Here is an 18,323-nt window from a genome sequence, read left to right as displayed (position 1 = left end):
TGAAGCCAGCAGTGGATTTAGAGGTGTGGATGTCTAGGGCAGAGCAAAAGCCAGTGCAAAGTTTGAAGGCAGACATGTGCCAGGTGCATTTGAGGGAGAGCAAGGAAGCAGGCTTAGATGGAGTCCATTGACTCTGGGGACATTAGCAGAACATGAATCCACAGTGGTGGAGGAAGGAGGTAGATGCTGTGGGGCTGTGTAAGGACTGAGTCTGAATGAGATAGGAAACCATTTGTATCTTAATAGGGGTGTTGGGCTGCCACGTTGAGAATCATCTCTGTAGGTGGAATGGTGGAAACAGCTCAGATCCTACTGTAGTCATCCAGGTGGTCACTTGGACCAGTAGCAGTTGTGGTGGTGAGAAATGTGGATATATTTATGGATCTATGAGTTTGAAGATAGAATCAACAAAAGCTGGTAGTCGATTGGATACAGGGTATGAAAGAGAGAGGTAAAAATGACTCCCAGATTTGGGGCCTGAGCAACTGGAGAACTTGAGTTCTATCAACTACAAGGAGAGCAGTTTTGATGAGCTTTGGTGGTGGTGAGGGAGTGAGGTGCAGAAACCCAGGAGTTCAGATTTTGCTACTTTGATATGCCTAATAGATATCTAAACAGGAATGCAGAAAAAATGAGTGATGACTTGACTGGCAATATAAACTTGAGGTATCACCAGCATGAAGATGGCATACCAAATGATATCACCAAAGGGATGAGCAGATAAAGAAAAAACCCTAAATTGAGCTCTGGGGTATACTTCAACTTTAAGAGGTTGTGGCTAAAAGAGGAGCCAGCAAAGGACAGAGAGAAGGATCAGCCAATGATGTGGGAGGGGTCCAATGTCCCAGAAGCTAAGAGACCCTTTTCTCTGTTCCTCCTTCCTTCTTCCATCCCAAAGCTGGAAGCAGTGGTTGATGGAGAGACAGGAGTCACAGCAGGCTGGTGCAGAAGGAATGCTCATCCGCTCTGTGCGTGTGCCGTGACAGCTCACCTCCTCATATTCCACTTCTCATTCAAATACCTGGCAGATAAAGACACTGAGTAGGACAAACGAGTTCCTCCATTCTGAGTTCGGAATTGTCTAGTCTTTTAGAACCTGCTGTTAGTAGGGAAGAGTGACAATGCTCAGTTGTGGGGCTGAATTGTGTTCCTTTGTCCCAAATTCCTGTGTTGAAGTCCTAGCCCCAGTACTTGGTATGACTGTCTTTGGATATAGGGCCTTTTTTTAAATCCTGGTGCATGAGAACCAGCTGCCAAAGGTAGAAAAAAAAATAAGAAGTAGATAAATCCAGGACTTCACTGAGCATAATTTGTTAGGGACTTACAGAGAGAAGTATGTCTTGGGCAGCAGCAAGATGTGAGGATACTCGCACCACAAAGCAGTAGGAAAGGGGTTCTATGCTCAGCTAGACAAAGGTGGCCCATGGCCAAACAGAATGTACCCAGACTTTCTCAAGAAACATTAACATGTCAGGCATCAGTGAAGAGACATTTTGGGCATCAGTGCCTGGCATGAAATACTCAGTAGCATATCTTAATGACTTTGCTTATCACGTAGATGTTGGGATGAATGTCAGGGTCGCCCGTTAGACAAGTTGGTAATTATGACCAGGATGACTGCACAGAATTAGATTAATATGGGGTCATTAGAGTGAGCCCTAGTCTAACTGACTGTTGTCCTTATAAGGAGGATATTGGGAGGCCAGTGCTGTGGCACAGTGGATTAAAGCCCTGGCCTGCAGTGCTGGCATCCCATATGGGTGCCAGTTCAAGTCCCAACTGCTCCACTTCCAATCCAGCTACCTGCTAAAGCACCTGGGAAAGCAACGGAGGATGGCCCAAGTCCATGGGCCCCTGAACCCACATGAGAGATCTGGAAGAAGCTCCTGGCTCCTGGCTTCGGCCTGGCCCAGCTCCAGCTGTTGCAGCCATTTGGGGAGTGAACCAGCGCAGGGAAAATGTCTCTTTTTCTGCCTCTACCTCTCTCTGTAACTCTGTCTTTCAAATAAATAAAATAACTTTGAAAAAGAGGATATTAAGACACAGGGGGAAGACAACCATGTGTAAGCCAAGGAGAGAGGCTCAGAAGAAACCAACCCAATCAACACCTTGATTTTGGACTTCCAAGCCTACAGAATTGTGGGAAAGTAACTTTCCATCGTTTAAGCCTCTCAGTATTATGGCAGCCAAAGTACACAACTCACCAGTGGAAAGACTTTCTGAGATCTCATCGGTTTCTTTCTCCTCATCACATGTGTAACCTCAGGACTGACTGCTGGGGCAAAGAAAAGCTTTTCATAGTATTGTCTTTAGAACCCATGCTAGGGAGAATTCTCTCCAAAACCAGGGCTTTACTTTTTAAAACAACATGTATTTGAAAGACAGAGAGGAAGAGAGAGAGAGAGATGTCCCAGCTGTTCGTTTCCTCTTCAAATGCCTGCAACAAGTGGGTCCTGGTCAGGCCAAGGCTGGGATCCTGGAACTCAATCCAGATCTCCCTTGGGGGTGGCAGGGATCCAACTACTTGAGCCATCACCCACAGCTTCCCAGAGTGCACATTTGGAGGAAGCTGGAATCAGGAGCAGAGGCAGGACTTGAACCCAGGTGCTCCAGGGTGTGGGTGTCCCAAGTGGCGACCTAACCACTATGCCAAGTGCCTCCACCTCCAAGGCTTTGACTTTAAGAGCGTTTATCTTAGAAATCAAAAGGCTGAGAGGCTGGTGCTGTGGTGCAGCGGGTTAAAGCCCTGGCCTGAAGCGCCAGCATCCCATGAGGGAGCCAGTTCTAGTCCCGGCTCCTCCTCTTCTGATCCAGCTCTCTGCTACAGCCTGGGAAAGCAGTAGAAGATGGCCCAGATCCTTGGGCCCCTGCACCCATGTGGGAGACCCAGAAGAAGCTCCTGGCTCCTAGCTTCGGATCTGCGCAGCTCCGGCCGTTGCAGGCATTTGGGGAGTGAACTATCAGATGGAAGACCTTGCTCTCTCTCTACCTCTATCTGTAACTCTTTCAAAAAATAAATCTAAAAAAAAAAAAATCAAAAGGTTGAGCTGTGGCCTTGTGAGCAAAAACCTGAAAAGATAACAGATAAAGCGCTAAACTGTCCCCTTCCAGCAGTCTGAATAAAGTTTGGGGATGCAAGAGGTCTTGAAAGAGAGCGAGAGGGAGAGAGAGAGTGAGCTTAGGTTCTAGAGAGCTCCTGATGAACCTCATGTAGCAGATAGTTTGAGGCTTGGGAAAGCGAAGGAGACTTGTGCTTGCTTCCAGGTAAAGCTCATTGTGGGTGGCAAACCTCTAGGAGAAGTGGCCTGGTGCCAGCAGGAGGCAGCAAAACAGCAAAGGGGCACCTATGCTCCTGTGATGCTGGCCGGCTCCAGAAACTGCCCCACATCCCTGGGGACACATAATAGGCTGGGAAAAAGCAACAGTCCTGGTGAATCTGGCCAACAGAGCATGGAGGATGCCAGAACTAGAGCTACATACGGAGATGTGCATATTAGCAGCAAGTTCTAGACTAAAAGTAAGCAGAGTACCCTTGTCCCCACTTAGGTAAAGTATGCATGTCACCTCGGTGGGAGGTGGAGAGGAAAAGGCCAAATTGATCAGCTACGTGCTGATAGGGTGGGCTCCAAGCTGAATTAGTAAAACTGCATTTTACCATTATGCATATTTCACCATTTACCATGATGGCAATTGAAGAGAAATTAGGTAGGTTATTACATGTGGAGCTATTAGTTAACAGATACAGAGTTTCTGTTTTTACAAGATGAAAAAAGTTTTTGCAAAAGGTGGCAAGAGTGATATGAACTATTTAGTATCATGGAACTTGCACTTATAAATGGTCAATATGGTCAATTTTTTAAAAAAATAGGCTTTTTAAAATTTATTTGACACATAGAGTTAGACAGTGAGAGAGAAAGACATAGAAAGGTCTTCCTTCTGTTGGTTCACCCCCAAAATGGCCGCCATGGCTGGAGCTATGCCCATCCGAAGCCAGGAGCCAGGTGTTTCCTCCTGGTCTCCCATGCAGGTGCAGGGGCCCAAGGACTTGGGCCATCCTCCACTGCCTTCCCAGGCCACAGCAGAGAACTGGACTGGAAGAGGAGCAACCGGGACTAGAACCTGGTGCCCATGTGGGATGCCGGCGCCATAGGCAGAGGATTAACCAAGTGAGCCATGGCGCCGGCCCCAATATGGTCAATTTTGTGCTTTACATTTTATGATTTTACATATTAGCAAAATTTAATGCAATCAGGTTTGCTCTGCTGAGAGAGATGGTGGTTTATGAGATACACTCCCACAACAAAAATAAGAATCGAAGTGAAACAAGAATGGAAAGGGTGAATTAGGAGAGACTGGAAAGATTATTTAGGAAGAGCCAAGAGCCCCAGGAGCCAGAGAGGAAAAGGTGTGAATTTCACTGTTGGCAAAAGAATTTTCTGATGAGTGGCCTCTGTGCTCTTCCCTTAAGCAAAGATTCTCATAAGGCTCAAACAAGAAAATGTTGTGCAAGATAATTTTATTTCACAGAGCAGAAAGTTATGTAATATCAAACTGAGTTCTACCTAAAGTATTAGAAGTCAACTGTAGCAAATGCATCCTACAGAGGTTCAGTGCTGGCCACAAGAGCTACTGTTGTTTCTTTAGAAATCCTGCTCTTGATGGTGGCTTATGGGAACCATATAACATGAAGTAACTACCATGCTTTATAGCTTTTGCCTCAAATCACTGGAAAATATGAACTATTTCATGAACCAGACAGAAGAAGAAAAGAATATCTACTACAATAAGAAATTCTCTAAGTACTGCATGGTACTAATTGCTAATCGCTGCACAGTCTGATGGTGACCGCATACATCCATCTGGATTAATGCAAGCTTGGAAAGCAGAGAGAAGCCATGCAGTCCCCAGCTGGCTGGCCTTCCTCATCTTCTCCCCAGGAGCCCTGAGCATCGTCTTTCTGCCATTGCTGGTAGCACCTGGAGGCTGTTAAATCTTGGACAGCTTGATGTCATAGGTGACCATGTTGAAGCTGTCCCAGGCAAAGAGCTTCCTCTCCAGAGGGTTGTAGTCGATCATGCTGCTGTATTTGTAGCGGTTCTTGAATGGGATGGCCAAGGGCTTGCTGATCCCAGTGCCCGTGTCATAAGCGAAGTTGACGGTGGCATCTGCCGAGGAGTAGCTGCTAACAGTGTACAAGGTGCCACAGATGATGAAGGCGTTGGCAACCGACTGCTTACGGATATTGGTCTCCCAGGTTTTTTCAAGTTCCAGATTCTCTGGGTTCAATTTGGAGAGGACAATGGCACCTCTGGCCTCCTCGGTGCTGTAGATGACCCAGAGACCGGTCTCGTCCACAGCCAGGTCAATGTCCGTGTAGCCACCCCAAGAATATGGAAACTGCCCATGGTAGCCGGCTCCAGGGATTTCCTTCTCGGCCTTCACTGTCTCAGTGTTCAGCTCAAACCTGATCACAGTTCTGGATCCAGCACCCTGGAAGTAGAGGCTGCCTGCGTAGACCACGGCACCTGTGCTCTCCAGCGACCTGGGCAGCACGTACACCTTCGAAGGGTACCCCTGCACAAACTGGCTGATGCGGTCATACTCAAAGACCTGGCGGATGTCGGTGCCGACCGTGTCGATTCTCCACGTGGTCTCCTGGGTGTGGGGGGACGTGGGCTTGGGGTCTCTCATCCACACGCCATACTTGCCAGTGATAGTTTCGGCTGTCCTCAGAGTGACAGGCTGTCCTACCCAAACTAGTTCCCCACATCCTGAGGAATGAACAGAGCAAGAGAAGACACCACTTAGCCACACACACTTGTTGATGCACATTCAGGGGCACTGTGGAAGCTCAGCAGGGCCCTAGTGCAGACCACTGGGTTTAGATCTGGGTTTTGCCACCTGCTCACTGACTGTGCCACTTCCAGTAAGTTACTTAGCTCTCTAAGCTATAGACTTCTTATTTGTAAAAGGGGATCATAATAGTGTGTAGGGTAGTGGGGCTGTTGTAGGATTTAAACTAATCATAATTAGACATGTGGTAGAGAGGAACCACACAGTGAATGGGACACGATGCCAACTCAGTACTGGTGGCACAGATGAAGACTGAAGAAAGCTTCAACTGTATTTGTCATGGTTTTCTAAAGCTGGGCGGGGACTAATGGGTATTCATTATATTACTCTTCAGGATTTCCATGTCCAATTTATTTTGCTGTTGAAACATGAGAGAGGAAAATTAACTCATTCTAAGGATAATCTCTCTACAACAGTTTTTCATCCCTGATAGGCCACATATGAGCATACTTGAAAAAGTTCATGAAAAAGGAATTAAAAGATAAATTTATTCTGGCACAAAAATATTCTGAGGGGCTAGAGTGGTGATGCAGTTGGTTAAGCCACCACTTGCAATGCCAGCATCCCATTTGAGTGCCAGTTCAAGTCTTGGCTGCTCTGCTTCGATCCAGCTCTCTGCTAATGGCCTGGGAAAGCAGTGGAAGATGGCCCAAGTACTGTGCCACTGCTACCCAATGTGTGAGACCTGGATGGAGTTCTGGGCTCCTGGTTTTGGCCTGACCCAATTCCAGCTGTTAGGTCCATTTGGGGAGTGAGCCAGCAGATGGGATATCTCTCTCATTCTCTCTCTGCCATTCTGCCTTTCCCTAATAAATAGAAATAAATCTTTTAAAATGAAAAAGGAAATGTTTAGATTTAAGTTTTAAAATTCATGTAGCCTTTTTTTTCATAATATGAATTCCCAGAACGTTTTGCAGATCCTTCAAATTTCATGCATCTTCTACACGCGTGGAACCAAAGTTTGGTGCAGTGTCTAAGACATCCTTTGGGAAATCCATGTCCCATATCTGAGTGCCTGGGTTTGCGTCCCCCCTCTGCTTCTGATCAGCTTCCTGCTGATGCACATCCTGGGAGGCAGCAAGTGATGGCTCAAGTACTTGGGTCCCTGCCACCCACATGGGAGACCCAGATTGGATTTCCGGCTCCTGACCTCAGGTTGGCCCATTCTTGCATGTATTTGGGGAGTGAAACAGCAAATGGAGGAATCTCTCCCTGCCTGTCTCTTCTATCTGTCTCTCTGACTTCAAATAAAATGAAAGAAAAAAAATTAAACTTGAATGTAATTTTTAAAATACAGTGAAGTGATGGTTGAAAATTTACATTTAGTGGAATCAGCACACACTTCTGTGTTTTAATGGGTGTCTTTGGTTTCCTCATAGAAGATGGAGATTGTTTGCTGCTCACATCTCAGAGAATCGCATTTTAAATATTTCATGACCCTCAAGTCCCTTTTAGTCCCTTCAGTATGAGCAATAATAATCACTAACATTGATAGCCAAAGGTTCTGAAAACCACAGTTGGGAAACACTTTGGAGATGGGCAAACCACACTTTTCCTAAATGATCAAAGTTCAGAAAAAATAGTAGCAGATTGTCTGTTGACAGTTTCATGTCTCATAAGTGGCCCTAGATAACTATGAAGGAGCTACCGGAAAATGTTATTTTTCAGGTGTAATTAATTCTATGTGATAATCAAGAGGGTGAAATAAACACATCTCTCCTCTTCTCCCGGGGAACCCAGCCCAGCCTGGCATCCCTAGTATGGGTGAGAAGGTGGAGCTCCCGACTGGGAAAAGCTGACTTTCTGCAGACTTGACTTGCCCTGGCCAGAGAGCTCTGCTCCTCACGGGGTCCAACCCCTTGCCTACAAGGAAGTCACTTGCTCCCCTGCGCGGTGGGTGTTTACTCAGTTACTCTGTACTGACCCTGAACACAGGACTAGACCGTGGACAATGACCATGATGCCCCGATGGGATCTGAATTCTCACCGTTGTCTCCCTCTTCACCCCTGGGGAGAACAGGTGGGTTCTCCTTCAAGATTCGGGAAGCAGGAACTTCAGTTAACTCCGACTTCAGCTCCTGGAAGGCCAAAGTGTCCAAATTCCATTGAGAAGCTATTTTTTAAAAAAAGAGAGAGACAGAATTGCGCTGTGAGAAGAAACGGGCCAAGGACTGACTGTGTGGATGCCGACGGCATTTAAATATGGGATCTCAGAGATTCGGTGTTTGAGCTTTGCTGTAGGACGGTGGCTACGGGTGAGGTAGGCGATGACCGGCAAGCACAAGATAAAACAGCTTCAGAGAAGGCTGGTGACTCTTGGAGCTGGGTGATGGCTATGTTGGGGTTCATTCTGTTCTCTGTACTTTGGGGACTTTTTTAAATCCCAGAATTAAAAATCTCACAAATAATCGTATAGCAATATGCCCAGCACAGAGTAGGATGCTCAAAATATAATAAGGGTTTACACAATTAAAGTAATCCAGAATAACTGATTTATGAGGAGGTGGGATACGACTTCAGGAACACTGAGAAGGTCCCTGGCATCTCAGATGTGTGAGTTTCAGCGGTGGCAAGTGTTCTGCCTCTGAGAGCAGAAAGCTCCATTCTGGCTCTGGAAAAGCAAAGCGTTTCTCCTTACAGTGAGCGCGATGCCGACCTACCCCAGTAGGGGGCGCCAGAAGGACATCGCAGGAGGAGGAAGGTCGGGTCGGGGGCCTGAGCGTGCAGACTCTGCTTAAACCCTTCCCTCGTCGCAGCCTCTGTGACCTTGCAGTTTGGGCCTGGCACTGCCCTTCACCAGGGACACCAGGGACACCAGGAACCCTGCGCGAGGATCCGAGTGCTCTGATGGCCAGCTGCCCCCACCCCCCTTCGCGTCTCCCACGGTATCCACGCAGGCTGCTGGTTTCCCTCTCCACCCGCAGACCCGCTCAGGCCTGGGCAAGCCAGCCACCTTCTCTGCTATCTGATTCCTGAACCCCACTTTTCCCAAGGAGGTCTGAAGCCTCCCCAAGTCGTCCTCCCTCCAGGGCCCTCCCGCAGCCCTAAGGTGCCTTCTTCTAGCCTAGTTAATGACTGTATGTAATAAATTTCCCTGCTGAATCTGCTGTGCGCTTTCTCTCCTGATTGGACCGAGACTGCTACTGGCAGCCTTCCCAAAGCGGCTCAGCTCTTTGGGGTGTGACCCAGGCCCTGCAGCTCGCTCGGTGAACACAGAGCTCCGAGGCCGTGTGCCCCATCAGCTGTTCTCCCCCACTGCCAGAGAAGAGGTGGCACAGGTGCCGGCTGGGTGCTGAGTCCCTGTCCTGGTGCCACCCCCTCCCCAGGACCCTGAGCAGGGGTCCCTGCAGCTGGTGCTTTCTCTCTACACTCTTGCAGGAAGCCAACCCCATGCGCTTTCCTCCGGGTAAACAAGAGCCACAGTAAAACACAATGTCGGGGAGTGGCTTCCAGAATGACCACAGGCCTGTTCCCAGCTGGGTTGTGAGCCTGCTGGCTGCTTCTCCATCGTGTCAGCCAGCAGCATCTGGCAGCAGCCGCGCTCCCAGAGCGGCGCTGTCTGGCAAGAGAGCCACGGATAAGGATGCAGTTGTGTGAGGGGGCCTGGATGGAGCCAGAAGCCATAGCTTCCTAGCTCGGGCCTGCGAATCTCAGCTGTGTGACTTTGGACTAATGATCCAACCTCTCTGAGCCCTAGGCTGCTGACCTCCCAAAAGTATCAGGTTGTGCTAAGAAACGGCAAATGTGGGTCCAGCGTTCTGGCACAGCGAGTAAAGCCGCCGCCTGCAGCTGTGGCATCCCACATGGGTGCCAGTTCGAGTCCTGGCTGCTCCACTTCCGATCCAGCTCTCTGCTATGGCCTGAGAAAGCAGTGGAAGATGGCCCAAGTCCTTGGGCCCCTGCATTCACATGGGAGACCCAGAGGAAGTTCCTGGCTTCTGACTTCAGATCGGCTCAGCTCCGCATGTTGCAGCCAATTGTGGAGTGAACCAGCGGGTGGAAGACCTCTCTCTCTCTCTCTCTCTCTCTCTCTCTCTCTCTCTGCCTCTCCTTCTCTCTCTGTGTAACTCCCATTTTCAAATAAAACAAATGAATCTTAAAAAAAAAAAGATAAATGAAATGGTGCTCAACACAGAGCTTATGAGAATATTAAGGACTGTATTACGTCAGTTAATGTTGCAGGGGCTTTTGTATGCTTTTAATATTAAAATTACACCTATCTATGATAAAGATTTATGTCTAAATAAAATTTTGGAAGTTTTCTGTGTGCTCTGCCCTTATCTCAGCTTTATAGACTCACCTCTAGAGAGGTCAGCCTAGAAACTGAATTTATTAAGTGGTGTGATGATTTTTGTAGACGTTTTCTGTCATTGCTCAGAAAGTTTGGTCAATGTGACAGAATTACATAACAAAGAAAAAGAACGCCGCCAACAGATTCCTAGGTTGTGGACAAATCTTTTGGGAAAGCAGAGATGAAGAAATAGCTTGCTGTGCCAGGTGCTGTTTCAACCTGCCCTGTCTCTAGAACACACATGTGTTAGAGAAACGCTGTCCCTGGTGGTGTTTTGATCATGGAGGGACTAAAACAATGGCAGAACCCAAGTGAAAGAAATCCTTGGCAGTACCCTCCGTTCTGGGGCAGCCACTGTGCCAGGCACTGTGCTAGGAGCTGCTCCCGGCTGCCTCCAATCGGCACAACAGCCTCGCTGGAATGCACTTCCTACGCTACAGGCAAGAAAAGGAAAGCTGCAGCCCTAGCATTAGCCACCTCTGGCAACCCCTCTCGCCACGTCCTGCCCACCTTTTTCCCAGCCATTGCCAATGCAACCTGGGTTCACAGGTGTCACCTGCTGGGACCTCGCTTCAGTCACTCTGGCACAGTTTCTCTGACTCTGTGTAGGAAGAGGAGGGTCTCTGCAAGGACCATCCTGGCTCTCACACCCACGTACCGTGGACATGCCATTTATATGGGGGACTTCCAGACGATGGTGGGAAAACGGAATTAAAAGATGCTGTGGTACAGCAGGCTAATGCCCTGGCCTGAAGCGCCGGCATCCCATATGGGCACCAGTTCTAGTCCCTGCTGCTCCTCTTCAGATCCAGCTCTCTGCTGTGGTCTGGGAAAGCAATAGAATGAAGGAGCTACCTGGGAGTTCCTGGGAGCTACCTGAAGGAGTTACTGAGCCCCTGCACCCATGCGGGAGACCTGGAAGAAACTCCTGGCTCCTGGCTTTGGATCAGTGCAGCTCCAGCCATTGTGGCCATTTGGGGAGTGAACCAGCAGATGGAAGACCTCTTTCTCTGTCTCTACCTCTCTCTGTAACTCTGTCTTTCAAATAAATGAAATAAATATTAAAAAAAAGATAAGCTCATTTCGGTGAAAAAATATTGAAATCTATGCATAGCTTTTTCTAAGAGGCATTGTTTTTTGTAATATTCATTTTCCATGAACTTTTTGAAGTACCCCCAAACACACGCACATATACATATATACACAACTGTAGAAATAGATACGTAATGAGATGTTCTCTGTCACATTATGTGCAGAACGTAAAAACAAGTGATTTCTGTGATTCTAAGATTTCTCTCTACATAACAACTGCATGACAAAGTGGTGGTAACCTTTTGGGCCTTACCTTTGTCCACTCAACCTCACTGTCTCCTTCCCCCGACTGGCCACACTCCCACTCTTGCCACTCCTATGTAAACGCTCATCCACATTGAAGTTCCAGCCAGCCCCTCCAAATACCCCTACTTCCCCCAAACCATGACCTTGAAGCTGACCTTTTGTCCCAGACATTTCTGTACCTTTCTGTCCTTAGTCTGTGGCATCTATAAACCAGGTCAGCTGGGGGTCTTGAAACTCACTGCTCCTCATGGGAAAAAGCTGGAATTCTAGTCCTGGCTGTGCCTCTAGCTGGCTAGGTGGCTGTACAATCGTTGAGTAACCTCTCTGGACCTGAGTCTCCACATCTGCAAAAATGGGCCAGGGGGGCCAACAGCCTGGTAAGTCCCTGTCCAGTTCCACATTCCTGTTCTAATGTAATTTCCTGCTCACCAAAGGGATCCACTACTAGAAAAGAATTTCTGAGTTTGAAGTTCATTGTAATTGAATGTTGCCCTGATTTCAGAAAAAAAGTAGAGCAGCTGGAAAAGGCAAAGAGAAATATAAAATTAGAGAACACATCTAATACATTCCCAAAGACTTGTTACATGACCACAGGACAATAAAAAAGGTCTCTGTTTTTATACAGCCTCCCCTACAACACACACACACACACACACACACACACGGGAGTTTTTGGGAGAAGGTAACCTCATTCAGTTAACACTCTGAACTGAGGAATCCCTCACATCACTTCTAGTAATGATTTCTCATTTGTTGTTGCGGGCTCAAGTTTGTCCCAGCTCCACCACTCACCAGCCCTGTGACCTTGGGCCCCTTAGTGTTTTTAGGAGCTCACTCTCCTTGGTTGTCAAATTCAGATAGAAACTCTTGCAGTTCTAACAATGTAGGATTTTTAAAAAATCCTTTATACTTTATAGTTGCTTCATTCGGATCCCACAGAAATTACTATTCCCAACAGGAATTTCCTTTGTCATGTCATTGGTGAGCAGTGAAGGTGGCGAACTCCAGCAGATGCCCAAGGTCACACATAGGCACTGAGTCGGGTTTTCTTGTCTCACACCTAAGCAGATCTTGTTTTTTTTTTTTTTTTTTTTTTTTTTTTTCACATATAAAGCTTTTTAAGAAAACGTTTCTCATCATTTTATTTTGAAGATTTTCACACTTACAGAAAATTTGAGCAACTAAGACTCCCCATGCACTATTTACTTAGATTCATGCACCAATTGCTAATGTTGTCACATTTGTTTTACCTTTCTTTCTTACCCTTTAAAGATTTAGTATTTGCTGAACCATTTGAGAGCAAATTGCAGGCAATCTGATACTTAACCTAAGTGCATGAGTGTGTAGAACAAGGATATTCCCCTTGATAAACACATTATCTCACCCAAGAAATTGAACATTAACAGAGTAACATAACCTCATAAGCAGTCTATCTTCAAATTCCCTCCGTTACAGCAAACCTGTCCCTTGTGGCTTTTCCACTCACAGACCGTTCACTCCCCTTGGTGACCAGGACTCTCTCATCTCCCTTAACCCCCGCCAAGCCCTCCCCTACTGCTTCTCTTCTTTCTTGACATTGACATCTCAGAAAGGCCCAGTGGATCTGTTTGCTCATTTCCTTATGATTAAATGGTGAATGGCGGGAAACACAACTTTCATGAAAAAGTGTCACATACCCAGGGACACCCTGAGCATCATACGAGCAGGACCAGGGGGGACAGAGGAGCAGAAGCTCTTGCAGTGGGCAAGGAGTGAGAAAGCTTCCAAAACTGCACATGGAGGGAGCTGACAAAGGGCCACCACCTCTTTACTATACCAAAGAAGAATGTACAAAACCAAAAAACCCAAGCTTACAGCTTCTCATTTCATAAATCTGCAGTTTCATAAGTAGAGGTCATTTTAACACCAGAGGGTAGGGATTACCATCTCTGAGCAAAGATTCAAAGCATGACTGCTTTCCAAAAAGGACAGTTTGCAACCTTCAGTCAATCATGTGCGTACACATCTCACCTGGCCCCTAGAGTTTTCATCTCACTCTGGACTATAAAAACTTTGTCATGACAGACAAAAGAACTGGGAACCACTAACTAAGCAAAGCTGCCCAGAGCTGAGTGACTATGAATATGAGAAGTGATGACTTTCCCCTTAATTCGTCTGCTTTGTGCTTGATGTGCAGCTGCTGGGAGAAAGGAGACGGCAAGAAGGCAGCCCCAGGGCATCTGTAACAGGTCACCATGAACCATGCCACCTGCTGGCCTGGGGATCCCTCCAGCCCGTATTCTTACCTTCCCTGGAGCCTGCAGGCACATCCTGAGAGGTGTCCCGGGCCTGGGGACACTGGCCCCTTGCCAGCCTCGCCACCTCCTGGCTGCTGCTCTCCAACCTCCTGGCCAGGTCCTCATTCTCCTGCATCAAGCGCCTCTTCTCTTCCTCCAGAGCTGACTTGTCTCGGAGGAGGTTGGAATAGGCTGCCTCCAGCTCCCTGGTTTGGCTTTCCAGCTGGTCCCGCTCTCTCCTCAGGGTGCCCAGCTCCTTCTGCAATTCCTCCTGGATCTCCTGGGGTCCGCTGGTCTGTGCCAAGGTCAACCGGTGGAGGAGGCTCTCCAGGGAACTGAGCCGGGCTTTGGTGGACTCCAGGTCTGCACGCTGGGTACTGCTGTCTCTCTGGAGGTCCTGGATGGCTGACATGGTCTGGCCCTGCTCGGGGCAGCTGGATTCACTGGGGCTGGCTACGCTGAAGGTGTACTGGCACCGGCCACTCCGGTCATTTGCCTTTCGGAGTTGGGCTGTCCTGGCCCCAGCGCCCCACACCAGGCCGGCCAGAAGCAGCAGCTGGACAGCTGGCATTGTGGGTCTGCAGCTGCAGCAATGTGCAGGGAAAAACCTTGGTGCAGAGGCTGGGTGAGACTTCCTCTGGAAAGCTCTGTGCCGCAAGGTGTCTGGATGGGTGGGCCTGCTGGCTCGTGCCCGAGCCCCAGAGAGGCTTATATAGACTGGGGAGCCAGCCCTCCGTGGGGGGAGAAAGAGGTGGTCACGTGGGGCCGGGTGGGGCGGTGCACAGGGGGGCTGTCTTCACACTGCCAGCAGGCTTCTTGCAGAAACTTCCAGAGCTCTGTTTTGAATTTCCTTTAAAAAAAGTCTTACTGTATGCACCCAAGACCCCAGTAATGATCCCTATATCCCAACCCTGTTTTGTGCGCACACACACACACACACACACATCCAGAAATACTCATGTGCTGAGTTAAACAAGGTTCTATTTGTGGTGTCCACTCTGTTAGCATCATTGAGAAGCTGCTCTGAACCCAGCATTGTGCTAGGCACTGGGGGTAAGATGCAGCCCTGTCCCTGGAGCAAGAACACAGACGAACACAGTAGGCAGGGTCCGAGCACTGAGCCAGCAGGCTTCAGGGAGCGGCAGTGTTGTAGCGGCGGCCGAAAGCAGGAGTCTGCCCTGGCTCCCAGAGCCACAAGTGTGGGTGGATCTTTGAGAGAATTTCCTAATCCCAGTCTTGAGTCTCGGACCCCAATATTAATGTCCACTTCTAGATCAGTTCTTACATGTGCATGTGTGTGCATCCAGATGTGCACACACACCATGAACCTCAGCAGTGAAACCTGTGGAACTCTTCTCAGAAAGATGCTTTTAAAAAGATTTATTTATTTGAAAGGCTGAGTTGGAGAGAGAGAGAGAGAGAGATAGTGGGAGAGGTCTAGCTGCTGATTTACTCCCCAAATGACCACAAGAGTCAGCACTGGGCCAGGTGGAAGCCAGGAGCCTTGGAACTTCATCCCAGGTCTCCCACATGGATGCAGAGTTCCAAGGACTTGAGCCATCTTCTGCTGCTTTCCTGGGGCACATGAGCAGGGAGCTGGTTCAGAAGTGGAACAGCCAGGGCTTGAACTGGGGCTCATATGGCATGCTTGCATTGCAGGCAGCTGCTTAACCCATTATGCCACAGTGATGGCCCCAGGGAGACTTTAACGTTTAAAATGTATAGGATGACAAAGGAAACACATGATACTGAAATACAATTATCAAAATATTTTTTATATTTTTTTTCTTTTTTTTGACAGGCAGAGTGGACAGTGAGAGAGAGAGACAGAGAGAAAGGTCTTCCTTTGCCATTGGTTCACCCTCCAATGGCCGCCGTGGTCAGCGCACTGTGGCTGGCGCACCGCGCTGATCCGATGGCAGGAGCCAGGTACTTATCCTGGTCTCCCATGGGGTGCAGGGCCCAAGCACTTGGGCCATCCTCCCCTGCACTCCCTGTCCACAGCAGAGAGCTGGACTGGAAGAGGGGCAACCGGGACAGAATCCGGCGCCCCGACCAGGACTAGAACCCGGTGTGCTGGCGCCGCAAGGTGGAGGATTAGCCTAGTGAGCCGTGGCGCCGGCCTATCAAAATATTTTTAAAATTTTAAAGTATACATGTGTTTCTTTATTAACACACTAACGGTAAGATCTAGTAATTGTTTTATCTCAAAGTTATTTTGCATGCAAATTATATTTGCGACAACTGTATTGTAATATAAAATATTCAAAATTTCTGTTAGTGGGGATAAAATCAGAAGTATATTTAATACAGCTGTGGATTTATGGCCATATCCACAATGAAATAAAGGTGGGGGCCAGCACTGTGGCATAGCAGGTAAAGCCGCCACCTGCCCATATGGGCACCAGTTTGGGTCCTGGCTGCTTCACTTCCAACCCAGCTCTCTGCTCCGGGAAAGCTGTAGAAGATGGCCTAGGTGCTTGGGCCCCTGCACCCACGTGGGAGACCCGGAAGAAGCTCCTGGCTCCTGGCTTTGGATCAGCGCAGCTCTGGCCATTGCAGCCAATTGGGGAGTGAACCAGTGGGTGGAAGATCTCTCTCTCTCTCTCCCTCTCTCTCCCCTCTCCCTGCCTCTCCTCTCTCTGTGTAACTCTAATTTTCAAATAATTAAGTAAATATTTTTTTTAAAAAAGAAATAAAGGTATAATTTTTTCCCATGCAAATGCATGGGCTCTCTGGACTATTGGTCAATAATCTTTACATTAATAAATCCAGAGGAAAAAAAAGCCTCAAAGATATAACAAATGGGAAAAAATACCATACATACCCAAAATGTAGAAGGTTCATGCAAATACCTGTGCTCATGGTAGCCTCATGCACATCTGAAAATAATGAAAATACCAACATTGTCAATATTTGCAAGGTAACTATTTCACATGTATCCTGGAAAACTCATTTCAAGGCTGGAAAAATACAGCTTGCTCTAAAGATTCTGTTTATAATTCCATTGGTTCTAAAGTTGAGTGTGAACTTGAGACGTCTACGAATGGGTGCCTGTTTCTAGCTGACCAAAGGACACCCTTCTCAGTTCCTGAATTCAGATGGTAAATATCACTTAAATGATTTTTTTTGACAGGCAGAGTGGACAGTGAGAGAGAGAGACAGAGAGAAAGGTCTTCCTTTTGCCATTGGTTCACCCTCCAATGGCCACTGCGGCCAGCACGCTGCGGCCGGCACACCGCGCTGATCCAATGGCAGGAGCCAGGTGCTTCTCCTGGTCTCCCATGGGGTGCAGGGCCCAAGGACTTGGCCATCCTCTACTGTACTCCCGGGCCACAGCAGAGAGCTGGCCTGGAAGAGGGGCAACCGGGACAGAATCCGGCGCCCCGACTGGGACTAGAACCCAGTGTGCCGGCGCCGCAGGCAGAGGATTAGCCTATTGAGCCTCGTCACCGGCCCCACTTAAATGATTTTTTCAAAAAACTTCCATATAGTCAGCGTGTACCAGGTTTAGCTCTGTTTGGCTTTATTCTTAGGAATCCTTTCTTTGAGTTCAAAGGTCTTAGGTCATTCCTGGGATTGTCTGATACAGAAAAATAGAAGTGGGGCCGGTGCTGTGGCATTGTGAGTAAAGCCCCAACCTGCAGTGCTGACATCCCATGTGGGTACTGGTTCGAGTCCTAGATGCTCCACTTCCAATCTAGCTCCCTACTAATGGCCTGGGAAAGCAGTGGAAAATGACCCAAGTCCTTGGGCCCCTGCACCAGCATGGGAGGCCTGGAGGAAACTCCTGCCTCCTGGCTTCAGATTGGCACAGCTCTGGCCATTGCAGCCATCTGGGGAGTGAACCAGCAGATGGAAGACCTCTCTCTCTCTCTGCTTCTGCCTCTTTGCAACTCTGTCTTCAAATAAATAAATAAATCTCTAAGAAAACCCAGAGAGAAATAGAAGCAATCCTACTGCTGCCAGTGGACCCCTGTGACCTGCTCGGAATTACTCTGCTTGTGCAGGAAGAACACGGCAGTAGGAATCAGGGTTCCTGATCCCATTGAACTAACTTCCTTTGCACAATACAGCCCTGCCTCCTGCCATCCAGATCACACAGCCTGTCCTGCCCAGTGTCAGCAGTCACCATGGAGTTGTGTTGTGTGGGTGCTGCTGGGGGTGGAGTGTGTAACCACCCTGGTGTTTGTCCTTGCTTCAGTTTTTGAACACTAGACAAAAGCTACCACCAGTCCCTCTCAGGGTTCTTTATGGCTCCCGCCATTGCCAACTGTACTTAGGTTAGGGCAAGAAAACGTGGCTTTTTAGCTCTTTCCTGTGCCTCAGTGGTCATTCCCACCCTCTGGAGGCTGACGGGATAAGGAAGGGCTGAGGGAGCTCCCACATCCTGCTCCAGCTCTGCCCCCTGCCAATCTCAGTACCTCCCTCTCAAATGGAATCCCAGGAGAGTCACCAGGGCCACAGGGCTCCCCATGATGAGAAAACCACAGCCTGGAGAAGGAGAGGAACTCGCCCGTGGCCACAAAGCTGATGAAAACGGAGCCTCCTCATTCTGAGGTTCT

The 18,323-nt window shown here is 48.3% G+C and overlaps 1 protein-coding gene across 2 annotated transcripts; it reads right to left on the bottom strand.

The window, feature by feature from the left end:
* Nucleotides 1-4,499: 4,499 nt before the first annotated feature.
* Nucleotides 4,500-16,640, bottom strand: MYOC (myocilin). Of its 2 annotated transcripts, XM_070076635.1 has the most exons (4): nt 16,586-16,640; nt 13,768-15,154; nt 7,841-7,966; nt 4,500-5,771 (listed from the first exon to the last, which is right to left on the bottom strand). In XM_070076635.1, exons 2-4 carry the CDS (start codon nt 14,327-14,329, stop codon nt 4,987-4,989), a joined length of 1,473 nt encoding a protein of 490 aa, XP_069932736.1. In that variant the 5' UTR covers nt 14,330-15,154; nt 16,586-16,640; the 3' UTR covers nt 4,500-4,986.
* Nucleotides 16,641-18,323: the final 1,683 nt, after the last annotated feature.

Source organism: Oryctolagus cuniculus, chromosome 7, assembly GCF_964237555.1.
Source record: "Oryctolagus cuniculus chromosome 7, mOryCun1.1, whole genome shotgun sequence".
NCBI classification, from domain to species: domain Eukaryota; kingdom Metazoa; phylum Chordata; class Mammalia; order Lagomorpha; family Leporidae; genus Oryctolagus; species Oryctolagus cuniculus.
Note: the sequence above shows the minus strand (reverse complement) of the source record. Positions and strands in the feature narration are given on the sequence as shown.